The sequence below is a fragment of the Schistocerca nitens genome, chromosome 1 (assembly GCF_023898315.1).
Source record: "Schistocerca nitens isolate TAMUIC-IGC-003100 chromosome 1, iqSchNite1.1, whole genome shotgun sequence".
In the NCBI taxonomy this organism is placed as follows: domain Eukaryota; kingdom Metazoa; phylum Arthropoda; class Insecta; order Orthoptera; family Acrididae; genus Schistocerca; species Schistocerca nitens.
This window is the reverse complement of record NC_064614.1, coordinates 1,058,242,734-1,058,256,845: the sequence shown is the minus strand read 5'-3', so window position 1 is coordinate 1,058,256,845 and position 14,112 is coordinate 1,058,242,734. Positions and strand designations below refer to the sequence as shown.

The following is a 14,112-nucleotide window of genomic DNA, read 5'->3' as shown; positions in this document are numbered from 1 at the left end:
TAGGTTTGATCTTCATGCGAGTTACGGAAATGCTTCAGGAACTCGGGTGGGAGTTTCTGGAGGAAAGGAGGCATTCTTTTTGTGAGTCGCTACCGAGGAAATTTAGAGAACCAGCATTTGAGGCTGACTGCAGTACAATTTTACTGCCGCCAACTTAATTTCGCGGAAAGACCACAAAGATAAGAGAGATTAGTGCTCGTACAGAGGCGTATAGGCAGTCATTTTTCCCTCGTTCTGTTTGGGAGTGAAACAGGGAGAGAAGATGCTAGTTGTGGTACAAGGTACCCTCCGCCACACACCGTATGGTGGATTGCGGAATGTGGATGTAGATGTAGAAGAGGTGTATCAGGACTGCTTACGAAAGGGGAAACGGTGTTGGGAATGGTGTATCAATTGTGGAGGAGAGTATTCCAAAGGAGACCATGCGCAATAAGTAAAATGTAAGTGTAAAAATTTTGTGGAGAAAGTTCCAAAATTTTGTGAGCAGACCTAATACTGTATAACAACAATATAGAAAACTGGAGATGAGTCTCTAATTAGAGACCTACTTCATTCTTTCCGATTGTATAGAAATTATTTGAGAATGTGCTGTTTTATAGAATGATGACTAATTTCACTTAGCATAACGGTTAATTTAATTGAGCATAACTTTCATCAGAGACAAGGGCATTCTCGGGAATGCCCCAGGGAAGTGTGATAGGACCACTCTTGTTCTCCGTATACATAACTGATCCAATGGGTGGGGTGAACAGCAACCTGTGAGTGTTCACTGATGACACTGTCTTGTATGGGAATGTATCGTCATTGAGTGACTGTAGGCTGATACAGAATGACTCACTCAGAATTTGTTTGATTTGATGAGTAGCAGCTTGCTGTTAATGCAGAAAAACTTAAATTAATGCAGATGAGTAGGGCAAACAATCCCCAAACGTTGTAGTACAGTATTTGTGGTATGCTGCTTGACAGTCACATTGATTAAATATCTAGGCATAATGTTGTAAAGCTGTAAGAGGTGGAACGAGCACATGATTGGATAATAGGGAAGCTTGTTTGGGAGAATTCTAGGAAAGTGTAGTTCATTTATATGTCAGACTGAGCATAGAACACTAATGTGTATGGGATTCACACCAGGTTAGATTAAAGGAAGACATTGAAGCAGTTCAGAGGCATGCTACTAGATTTGCTACCAGTTATTAGAAATGCTGTGTGAACTCAGATGGGAATCCCTTGGGAAGAAAACTGTGCTTTTTGTGAAGCACTATGGAGAAAATTTAAGTGAACCAGTGTTTATGGCTGACTGCAGAACAATTCCACTGTTGCCAATGTAAATTTCACACAAGGACAGCGAAGATAAAATAAGACAAATTTGGGATTGTTCAAAAGCGTATACATCAACAGTTCTCAATGGAGGTAGCACCCACCAGCCTACATAGTCTCTTCACAGCACATGGAAAGGATTCCTTATGTGGACTGCTTGTTTAAAAACCATTTCTATTGCAGAACTGTTTACACTAAATATAAGGTAATACATTTTATTGAGTTGTATGTTTATTAGTTCTTCTGGTGACTGATGTTACCAATGTGCTTGGTGACAACTGAACACACATTTATATGGATTATAATTTTATCGAACAATGGACAGCTGAGGAATATATGAATATAATTTTGTTTGTGTTAAGCTTTCAGATAAAAATACAAGTAGCCTGTCTTGTATGTAATATGATACATGAAGTACACCCTACAGGTGTAATTTTTTTGTCAGCACCTGGGCACACTTCAAGATTTTACAAGCAGATTTCAGGATCCCTTTCAAATGACCATTCCAGATTGAGTACCAGAAATACTCTCTGACCCACAAACATCAGAATTACCCTTGCAGAAAGAGCTGATAGAATTTATAACAAATGAAGAGTTAAAATTAAAGAAGGATATCAAGAATTGTGGCTTCAAAGACAAATTCCTAATTTGTATTCAGCTTTATGAGCTATAGCAATGAAGTATTTCATTGCTTTCCCATCTTTGTGTTTCACAGGAAGAGGATTTCACATGGTTATAAAGCCAATTACTAGGAACAGACAGACTTTCAGTGGTAGTGCGTGGATTAAGATTGCTGATGACAAGCATGACACCAGACATTGAAAAATTAATCATTACACACAGTTCAGCCCTCTTACTAAAAATAATGTAATATTTTTAAATACGTATTTGTTAATTAACCTTTGTGAATGATGCTAACATTGATAATACCTGTTAATAAAATTATTTTAAAAATTCAATTCCAATTAAACATTATTGATAATTGTGAACCAGGTTGAATATTTAGAGAAATTCTCTTAAAAATTCAACAACTGCAGCACAATTGATGGCAGTTCACAATGTAATCTTCCGTTTCCTCTCTCCATGTCTTTCCAAACTTCTGTAATATGGTATTCTTGATATAAAACTGTCATTGAATTTTTGTTTTGTTTTTAAAAGTAGTTTATGATCAATGCTAGTTGGAAAACTTTGTTGTTTACTTATAGATTGGGATGGCCAGATTTCCTTTCTCTGAAAACAAAGGTGTGGGGAAGTTGACTAATTTTTTCTTTGAAAAGTGGGTCATGGGTTGGAAAAGGTTGACAATCTATGATATAGATAACAGTTTTTCGCTCACTCCATTTGCGAGTGGAACAGGAAAGGGAATGTCAAGTAGTGGTACAATATACTTGTGACTCAGCATGATGTGTGGTAATGGTACCTTGAATAGGACTTAATCTTCACAGTTCTGGGTAACCTTTCTCATTGAGAAATACCAATGTATTAAAGTAAATTAGCTACCAGTAGGAAATAAACAGCAGCTGATGAGAAGGCAGCAGGTTTTCCCAAAGTGGCAGCTTTCTTTCTGATTTACTTGTGTAAATTTAACTGACGTAAACGGGGATAGCAATAAACAGTATGGTGATAGTTACTTGTTAATATAGTGTACAGAATAAGTTTATATGATTTGTCTTGTGTTTTGTTCATTTAACTTTTTGTTCTATGTCCCTGAAGGTCCTATCTTGTAATGGGGTCTCTAGAACATAATGAATGAATTAATGAATATATATCAGAGTTCTTACCATTTAAGTATTGTCTGAAATCCAGCCCACGGTCAAGGTAGGTAATAAGCATGTATCCAGATAATCTGAAGAGTGTAACTCTAGGATAATATTTTCACCTGTCTCGAGATGACTGGATGTTTGTGTTGTCTTCATCATCATTTCTGAAAGTGGCAAGTTTGGACTGCGCAAAGGTTGGGAATTTGTCTGGGCACTGATAACTGTGCAGTTGAGTGCTCCACGAACCAATCATCATCAAGTAATGGCTTGTAAGAAAATTGAACTGATCAGAAGTACATGGTTGAATGTGTAAAGAAGTATGTGGTTGAATGTGGAGAGCACAATGTGTGTGGAAGCTCACTAAATGATGCAGAGAAAGCAAATTTTTTCACTTGCTATTAACATAGGGAGAAAAACAGTTCGTTGCTGAGGAGTGTGATACGCCACTAAGGAGATGTACCATCAGCCTTATCCATCTGCTTCTGTCGCTATGTTTCTACCAGAATTTGTAGGACACAAATGCTCTTCGCACAGTTTTTCTATTGACGTGGTCACAGTAACTTTTATACCTATTATAATAAAATTGTTTGTGGAAAGAAATTAATTTATTGTTTGATATTTGTGTTCTTTCATCAGTGTTGGTCACAATTTGTATTGCAGGCCATGTCGTGCTTCCATGAGACTCAAAGGTCAAGCTCCTGATGGTATTGAAGTAATTACAGAATCTTTGGAATCTTTCTTGAAAGTATCTTCTAGAAAACCTGCAGGTGAGTTGGAATAATTTTATTTGTAAGTAGTGATCCTTATGTTTTTTGTTCCAATATAGTTTGAAAGTTACCTCCACCATTCAGAAATTTTTTGCCAGTGGCAGACATAATTACGTTTGAAGTCTCATGGCATTACAATTCTGTATGGGTCTAGCCCCTACATGAGTTACCTCTATCTGCCCTCTCTAGTATGGTTCATCACCATCCTCTGACTTAATATTCTCTCCAGTTCAAAGACTGGTTTGATGTAGCTCTCCATACGAATTACCTGTGTAACCTCCTCCATCTCTGAATAATTACTGCAACCTGCGCCCTTCTGAACCTGCTTACTGTGTTGATCTCCTAATCTTGCTCTAAGACTTTCACTGCTCCCCCCCCCCCTGCCCCCCGCCCCCCCCACATCCCCCCTATACCCACTAGTACTAAAGTGGTGATCCCTTAGTGTCTCAGAATGTCCCCTATCAACTGATCCCTTCTTTTAGTCAAGTTAAGAGTTTCAGTAACCTCTGCAACATTGTCTGCCCACTGTTTTGTCTTTTGCTTGCCTTCTTCTGGTTGGCTTCCATTCATAAACTGTTTTTTCATTTATTGTCCACCCAGTCTACAAAAAAGGTGACAAAAGTAAAGGGGTAGTGATATGCACTTATTTCAGATGGCAGTAGTACTGTGTACTTAAGGGCTCTGCATTGGCCGAGCTGTCATTTATGTTCAGTTGATTCATATGAAAAGGTTTCTGAGGTTACTATGGTCACACAACACGAATTAACAGCCTTTGAATGTGGAATGACAGTTAGAGCTAGACGCATGGGATATACCGTTGTGGAAATCTTACGTAATTCAATAGGACAATGCAGTGGCCGACCACCTCCACTTAATGATAGAGAGCAGCTGCATTTGCACAGAGTTATCATTGCTAACGGACAAGCAGCACTGCTTGAAATAACTACAGAAATTAATGTGGGACATATGACAAAGTATCTGTTAGGACAGTGCAGCAAAATTTGGTGTTAAAGAGCTATGGCAGCAAACAATTGATGCGAGTGCCTTTGCTAATAACATGCCATTGCCTGCAGTGCCTCCTGGACTTATGGCTATATTGGTTGGACCCTACAGGACTGGAAAACCCTGGTCTGATCATATGAGCTCAGATTTCAGTTGGTAAGAGCTGATGGTAGGGTTTGAGTGTGGTGCAGACTCCATTAAGCCATGGACCCAGTGCACCAGCTGATGATGGCTTCGTATTGATGTGGGCTGTGTTTTTCTCTGGTCCAACTGAACTGATCATTGACTGGAAATGGTTATATTGGGCTACTTGGAGACCATTTGCAGCCATTCATGGACTTCATGTTCCCAAACATCAATGTCATGTCAGTGGGCCACATTTCTTCAAAATTGGTTCAAAGAATGTTCTGGACAATTCGAGCAAATGGTTTGGCCGCCCAGATTGCCAGACATCAATCTCATCAAACATTTATGGAACATAATCGAGAGGACAGTTCATGCACAAAATCCTGCACTGGCAACACTTTAGCAACTGGTGATGGCTGTAGAGGTAGTATGGCTCAATATTTCTGCAGGGGACTTCCAGTGTCTTAAGTCGATGCCATTTCAAGTTGCTGTGCTATGCAGAGCAGTAGGTGGTCTGACACAATGTTATGGGGTATCCCATGACTTCAGTCATTTCAGTGAAACAACATATTCAATCTACAAATTATGCTTCTACTTTTTATTGAATCTCCAAGCTATTCTTGTACTTTTTATTGACCTTACAATATCAGTATCTGGTATGGGGAAATCCAAATCAGCATTTGTTTTAGATCTCCATGTCCCCCTTTAATTTTGAACTACCACAGAGATGTTTCGCATCACCCTGTGTCAGCGTATTCGTATCTGATGTTCATCAGTATTCATTAATATCTTTACAACCTTTGGTTAAACTGGCCTGATATGACCTTTTGTATTCACAGTTTATTTCTTCTATTTAATATCATGGTTACCAGTACATTTTTAAAATATGTGGAAGTAACTGTCACCATTTAAGATGCATGAGAATATTCCAGTTGACATGGAATTTGTCCTATTAAAAGGAATGATCGAAAACTTTCCATTTCAAGACTGTACAGTTCGGAATCGATAAACCAGTCAGGCAATATTTCCTTGAGCATTCAGGCAATCATCCCACTGATGCACCAGGTAATAGATACTTGGTAGGTGTAACACCATGTCCTGATGTGTGAAGTAGACCATAAATGTCTGCTGCACGTCCTCATCTGACAGGAATTTTTCTCGCTTCAAGGCCTTTATTAATTGAAAACATAATTGCATGAGAAGAGATCGTCACTAAAGTGCGGGGTGCTTGAATGTCTCCCACTTAAGTTATTGTAACTTCTGTATATGACATTTGCAGTATGATGATGTGCATTATTATAAAGCACGGAACTTGGCATACCATTCCACAATGGTGGTTTTTGACAGACATGCTGCCCCAACATATTTTTCAGGTTCCCGTGGATGTGTTATCAGTGTTTGTCCTGCAGCAGCCAAGAAAAGAATAACAGCATGTTCGTTCTTGTTTGGTCACATTTGGTAATAATGTCGCTACACTTCATGATTCCACATTTACCTCGTGCACGTCCAAAAAAAAAAAAAAGCATGAATGCCACACTAATTCCTAATCTACAGGGCAGAGAAAAATTGTCACCAAATTTTAAACCTGGATGGCTGATGCCAGTAGGAACCAAAATTACTGATGTTGTGTAGGTTTACAACGCACAGTTTTTAAACTATGGAAACTTGGCACCATGTGCTCTGATTGGCCGTGGTATTGCCCTGTTGCCGGCTGCTCTGGACAATGCGTGACCACAAAGGCTTTGTCTGCTGGAGATGTCTCCAAGGTGACCCTCACGCTTGATGGTAGTGCGTCACCCTTCCACTCTGGGGGCTCGGGGGCGAACCTGCCAGTGTCCCGACACATCTGTTGTAGTTTAATGGTAAGATGTTCTGGGAACAAACCTGTCAACAGTTGTTAGTTCTTGTACATAAAGTTGTTTACAAATTGTGTTGGCCCTGAAAAGGGCCTTTTTTGTAGCTAGGACATTGTTTACTTAAAACCGGTGCTCAAACTGGTGACCCTCTGACACGACATAAGCTTGGTAATATCGAATAGTATTTTGACAAATTCTTTCAAAGATTCCTGGCATTGCCCTGATGTGATTGGTGGCATGTTGAATTCGATCCATTAATTCCTCTTCATTTCTAGGTGGTTCGCATCCAGGTGGGCGAGCTAGAACCTTGAAGAATCACCACAGGAAAAACTCCGCTTGTGGTGAGGCCTGGTTATCATGGGGGCTATGTCCTACGAGCACCTCTGCCAATTACCCTGTTGTTGAAGAGTTAATTTAAATATCAACACACAACACGACTGTTACGTGCGGATGCCCCAACGTGCTGCAACCACATGCGTAGTTGTATGTCCAGGAGAACATTTTCCAGCAGATCGGTTAGAGTTTCTTGCAAAAAGTGAAGATAATTTGCCCCAGTAAGTTGAGGATGCAGACTGGACTGGCCCAGACAGATGCTCACCCACATTGCTTGCCCAAATGTTGAGCATTAATCATTCCTGGTTGCCTGCCCAAATGTTGAGCGTAAATCGTTCCTGGTGCCCGTGGATGTATATGATGTGAGGATTTCCGCTTGCCCAGTAATGAACATTTCGAGTGTTGTAAAGGCCATCTTAATGTAAGGTGTACTAGTTGGTAAACAACACAATGGCGTGCAAGTTGGGATCTTGTGCAACACATCGCAGAAACTGCCAGCAAAACCCTAGCCTGTGTTCGTAGTCTGCCACAGGATTTAGGTCTTGGACAGGGTGGAAACTAAATGGATGCTGGCTGTCATCCTCAAAACCTCCCACACTAACTGATGAGTGACCCATGTCGTGTCCAACCACTTGAGCACTTTTCGTAGGTGCTTTCTCGGAGCGTTCGAGAACACACTCTTCAAATGCAGCATCCTGTCACGTTCGAAGTCTTCCAGCATCACCTTGATACCCTGCTAATGAACCAGTTTCACCATATCGCTGGTGAATTTCTGTAAACATTTGCAGGTGTGGGTGCCGTCTTGCTGGATACTGTTCTCCATACAACCGTCGAGCCTCATGCATATTACCATTGGCTAGTCCATAAACAAAAACCATATCTCGTTCTTCAAATGAATACTGTGCCACCGTGCTTACGATATTATTAAATTGCAAGTGACGTGTGTGTGTTCTGAAGCGAAGTTTACGTGTGAATGTGTCTGACGTTAGGTGGAGACAAACAGCAAGACCTATTCCAGATGTGTGCGTATCACATTGGGGCAGTGACGGGGCGAGGGACATTTGTATATGTGAACCAACAACCATAGCACTGCCCTTCAGCCAACGAATGGCAACAGGGCAATCCCACAGCCAATTGGAGTGCATGGCGCCAAGTTTCCATAGTTTAAAAATGGTGCATTGTCGACCTACACAACATTAGTAATTTTGGTTCCTACTGGAATCAGCTATCCAGGGTTAAAATTTCGTGACACAATTTTTCCCCACCCTGTATATTTAATTGTTGTTGTTTCGATTGTAGATGGAGTGAGAGAAAAGACTGCTTATATGACTCCATACAAGCCCAAATTTCTCTCACCTTGTTTTCGTGGACCTTATACGTAATGTATGTTGGCAGCAGTAGAATTTTTTTAGTCAGTTGCAAGTGCCTGTTCTCTAAATTTTCTCTACAGTGTTTCATGAAAAGTATGTCTTCTTTTCTCCAAACTCTCAAAGGAGTTTGAAGGCTTCAGTGTCTCCCTTTAATCTGACCTGGTTGGGATGCCGAACACTTCAGAAGTACTCAAGAATGGGTCACAGTAGTGCTCTATATGTGCTGTCCAGTATAGATAAGCTTCACTTTCGTAAAATTGCTGCAGTAAACTTAAGTCGACCATCTGCCTTACCTGCTGCCGACCTTACATACTCGTTATATTTCGTATTGCACCACAACGTTATGCCTAGGTATTTAATGACTGTCAAGCAGCACATTACCAATACTTTGTGTGGGTTTTGCAGGGTTGTTTTTCATACTCCTCTACATTAACTCAGTTTTTTCTAAATTTAGCACAAGCTACCATTAATTACACCAAAGAGAAATTGTAAGTCATCTTGTATCCTACTACAGCTGCTCGATGAGGAAAGTGTGTCATGCACAACAGCACCTCAGCAAACAGTTGCAGATTATTGCTCACCCTATCTGTCAGATGGTTAGTGTGTGTAGGAAACGACCAGTCAAGCGATACTTCCTGGGGTGTTCCTGTCAATACCTTTTTCTTTGATGAACACTTGCCATCCAGGACAACATGCTGGGTTCTGTTACTTTTGAACATATGCAGGAACCTAGTCTGTATGGTCAGACCTTCAACAATCTGTAGTGGAGCACTGTCTTAAATGTTTTCCGCAAATGTAGGACTATGGAATCTGCCTGTTGCCCTTCATCCGTGGTTTTCAGTGTACTGTGTGAGTAAAGGGGCAGATGTGTTTCGCATGAGTAATTTGTGGACAGTCCCTTTTTTGCCTCAGGAAGGAAATGTATTGTATTTGAGTTTAGGATATGCTCAAGAGTTTTGCTGTGAAACAATGTTTAGGATATTGGTCTGTAATTTTGTGGGTCCTTCTTTTACCCTTATACACAAGTCATTTGCACCTTTTGCCAGTAGCTTGGCACTTTGTGGTGGATTAAGTATTGACAGTAGGTGCTAGCCGTGTCAGGGGTAAGTGCCAAAGAGTACTCCCAGTAAAACCTAATCGGCATCCATTCAGACTTGGCCCATTATTGTCTAAAACTCGTGCACTAGCATCCGAATGCCAGGGGGGTCTGTGTCTATGACTCTTGTACAGGAGTCTGTGCAACGGTTAAATGTTGGTATGTCTGTGTGCTCCTTTCTGCAGAAATATTTTTACACACAAGATTTAAAACATCAGCTTTCCTGTTGCTGCCTCCTATTGCTACACCAAACTGATCGATGCATGACTGATTAGAAGCCTTCAACCCACTTGGTTGATTTGTTGTAGGACCAGAATTCTATCAGTTTTTAGGCTGGAACACCACCTCGTTGCCAAGCACCACACAATGCAACTTGTTAGAATTTTCATTTATTTTTGTCCATGGTGGGCACATTTTTGACCTTACCATTGGCTTCACATCTCACACTTTCAATCTATTTTTTGTTTTGAAACTACCATTTCAGCATAGATTCTAAGTGACTTGGACTCCACTCCTTCTTTTAGCCAGTGAAGGAGGAACCATTTTGTCTGAAAGCCAGGTTTAACTGTTTTTATTTACTATGTTTCACTCAGCTGTGCTAAGAGTTGTTGCGCTTGGAGGTAAATACTGGCTAACCTCTCTGTATTTTGTAAATGAAGCAAAATTCTGAGGGAGATTTTCCTTTTTGACTTGCTTGTTTGGTAATCCATTAAATTTTGGGCATGCAGCTGCACAAGTACTACCACTTAATTCATATTTTATCTATGAATCGTCTAGCCATCCTGAGAGTGAGTAGCAAGACTGATGACAAGGTTCCAAGTGTGGCCTTATATGCTCCACTGTGGTGGTACTGTGCATGCGGGTCACTGATGCTGGTTGGTAGCAAAGATGTACACTTACACATGCACCAACTGTGATGAAAGTGTTCACACATTCGATTTACTTACTGGTATATATTTGGTGGTGGTAACAACTCGACATCCCTGCAATTTAATCACACCAAGAACCAGATTCCACATCTTACCCAAATTAAAACCATTACCTCAATCTATTAAATCATTGGTTAATCTAATTTCTATGACTTCTGTGAAAATGGAATCCGAAAAGGAAGTGGGTGCTCTTTCCTTGAGGGTAAGGCATATTCTCGACAACAACCGTGTTATGGTGATCTTCCGGTCTGCTATGGAGATTGCAGCCTTACTTAGTTATGTGAAGGATGATTTATAGCTTGGTAAGGCAGGTGTGCATCAGATTGCTTGTGGGAATTCTGATACCATTCATGAGAAGTGCGTGGAACCAAGGCCTGTGAGATAGATAGATAGATAGATAGATAGATAGGGTGCGGCATGTATGTCACCAGGGTAGGCCGGCGCTCCTTTGCTGGCTCGGCTCCTTTGCTGGCTCGGCTCCTTTGCTGGCTCGGCTCCTTTGCTGGCTCGGCTCCTTTGCTGGCTCGGCTCCTTTGCTGGCTCGGCTCCTTTGCTGGCTCGGCTTCTTTGCTGGCTCGGCTCCTTTGCTGGCTCGGCTCCTTTGCTGGCTCGGCTCCTTTGCTGGCTCGGCTCCTTTGCTGGCTCGGCTCCTTTGCTGGCTCGGCTCCTTTGCTGGCTCGGCTCCTTTGCTGGCTCGGCTCCTTTGCTGGCTCGGCTCCTTTGCTGGCTCGGCTCCTTTGCTGGCTCGGCTCCTTTGCTGGCTCGGCTCGTTTGCTGGCTCGGCTCGTTTGCTGGCTCGGCTCGTTTGCTGGCTCGGCTCGTTTGCTGGCTCGGCAGACAAACTACATTCCTACACATGTATTTAGGTGTGTACATTCAAACGAGAATTGCAGCTTCTACTGGAAACTGCTATTACGGAGTCTTACTGTTATTAGTCTTACAAATATCGGAAGTTCATATGCCTACTTAAAATTTGTTTCAGCTGTACTTCCATACAATAAAATGAAAATCGTGACAAAATGATTACCAGTTGCACAAGGCACCACTTCTTGTATGAGATCAGGACTGTTAATCAGAAGAGACTAAAGGCTATAAACAAGCAGTTACACCATTTATATTGGGTACTGAAGTTAAATTAAATTTTGTTGTAGTACTGTTATCAGTAAGACTTCATAACAGCAGATTCCACTAGAAGATGCAGTTCTTGTTAGTACGTACACACCCAGCTGCGAGTTAGCAGGTTTAGAAATGCATTCTGTCTGCTGAGGCGAGCAAGTTCAGTCCTACCTTCGTAATGTATGGGCCGCGGCCTGTCTTTCTCTTAAGCCTTGGTGGAAAACTGGAGATACACATACTTACTAGAGCCAGACAAGACAGCTGAGGCAGAACATTGTATTGATACAGACCATTTGATGGACTACAGTGACATGAAGATTTCAACATCCACCTTTTATGTTTTTGGATTCTGTTTTCAAGGAAGCCTTGGAAACTAGATTCACTGATTACTTCATAAATAGTGATATGATTTTAATTTGGATAAGACGTGGAATCTGGCTCTTGCTGTAACTAAATTGCAGAGGAGGCATCAAAGTGTTACAGCCATCGAATATGCATTGGTTTGTGTAGGTGTACCTCTTAGCCACCGAGCAGCATCTGTGACTAACAGATGTGGTACTGCTGTGGAAGAGCATATAAGGCCATCGGGGCAGTTTGTCATTTGTCTTGCGACTCACTATGAGGATGGCCGGAAGATATGTGGCTGAAATATCAGTTGAAGTAGTAGTAACTGCACGGCTGCATGCCTGAAATTTAATGGATTATTCATTATGTCACAAGAAGTTAGAAATGCTTGTTTGTTATATAAAGACAATATGAAAACTGTCCTGGTTCCTATCCTCGTCCACACCTGTCAACTAGCCCACTATAAACCCACATCTTCAGTATCAGTTCCATTGTAAAACTCTGCTACCAAGTTCATCTTCATCTTAATTTCAGCTTGTTTACCAGATTTGTTCCAACTTGTCCACAGTCTTGGATTACATATTTTAATTTTTCAAAGTATTGTTTCATTACTTGATTGTGCAGTGTGCTGATTCAAATTTCTTCAGTCCTAAGGATACAAAAACCAGCTTCTTTTGAATAACACTGTTTCTCCTGCTCTTCTGTTCCTTGTACTAATGCGAGAAATTTCAAATTGACATTTTCTCTTGTTTGTTAACAAGATTTTGCTTCCATAAAATCCTACAGGAGCAACATTGTTTTCGTGCCAGGTTACTAGCTACCATATTTCGAATATGTCCCATGCAGTAAAGTTAGGAAAAGTAATTCCACATTCTCCATCCGCTGCCCCATGAGTAGATTTCTACCATTGACATGTATAGCCTTCTTAGTTAATATTTATAGTCTCGTGTTTTATTTTCTAAGTATTCCATGTATTAAAAATGTGTTTATGTACTGTGAGAATTTTTTATTGTTTAGCTTTCTCATTTCGTGTATCTTTCCAGATCCCATTGATATGAAGTTGTCAGATAGTGACTCTGAAACAATTTCAAATGATTATTTGCTTGATTTGAAGCCACATTTAACACAGAAACTAACTGGGCCAGCTTTAGAGGCAGATAATCTTACCAGGTGAGTTGTTTTCATAAACATAAAGCCTTTTCAGAATGATTTGGTATGTGAATGTATAATCAAATACCTATACTCCATATGGCAAGAGAAGAGCTCTGGCAGTTGTCGTGGCCATGGCGCACATGCTTCGCATATCCACGACGGCTAATCAGCCCGTGAGCTTCTGTTTATGTTACCGTGGCAATGCTGTAGTGTTGGGCGACTGGTGCTTTGTCAGTTGCGCCACACGCTATGTTCAGGTTTGTGTGTGTACATGTGATTTCCACTACTACTGTGAGTTTCTTGCTGTGGAAAAGTGTGTATAAGTGGAAAATGGCTGTCTTTAGTTCAGAGAAGAGGGCTTTTGGGAAAGGAGCTAAGCTGAAATCCTAAGCACATGAATTTATATACAGATTTCTTGTTTACTTTGAACAGGAATTTCAAGAATGATTGCCTATCCAAGTTGCGGTTTAGTTTAGGGTGGTCGCTACAGCAACGACAAAAGAAGAGAGTTACAAAAATACTTGTAATTGAAAAGGAGACGACTTACCTTACTCGTCTTCGGTGTTGTCTTCATGTGAGGGTCCATTACAGTGGACTGGATGGATAGTCTGGAAGAACCATGTATTCTTCCTGCTACTCGTTCGTTTCCCACACTGTCCGCAGTGAAATTGTAAACATTATTTCAGCATCGAAACTGTTCTTACGGAGTTTTACACACTTCACACCACCACAGTCTACACAGTCTCTTCTTTCCTCATCCGGTAGTAATCCATATTTGCGACAAAAAGTCGAACAATTTTCTACGCTGGATAAACATGGAATTAGATTTTTCCATGTAAGAGAACCTGTCGAAGAATCCTCAAGAACAGCGGACATCCCACTCACTAACGACATAAATCGTCTGGGATTCCCTAGCAACTCACAAATAATTCGCGGAGGTATG

At 40.9% G+C, this 14,112-nt stretch overlaps 1 protein-coding gene across 13 annotated transcripts in view; it reads left to right on the top strand.

The window, feature by feature from the left end:
- Positions 1–14,112, top strand: part of LOC126197486 (WD repeat-containing protein 76-like) — a 400,466-nt gene that overhangs the window by 49,781 nt on the left and 336,573 nt on the right. For 7 of the 13 annotated variants that reach the window (XR_007539941.1, XM_049934651.1, XM_049934647.1 and 4 more), the window contains exons 4-5: positions 3,738–3,844; positions 13,061–13,187. The exons of 5 other annotated variants lie outside the window; for them this stretch is intronic. Coding sequence is in view for 7 of the 8 variants with exons in the window: in XM_049934651.1 (XP_049790608.1) it covers positions 3,738–3,844; positions 13,061–13,187 (234 nt within the window). In the remaining variant the exon portion in view is untranslated. The remainder of the gene's footprint in view (positions 1–3,737; positions 3,845–13,060; positions 13,188–14,112) is intronic. One more of the 13 variants, XM_049934641.1, reaches the window with a different exon arrangement.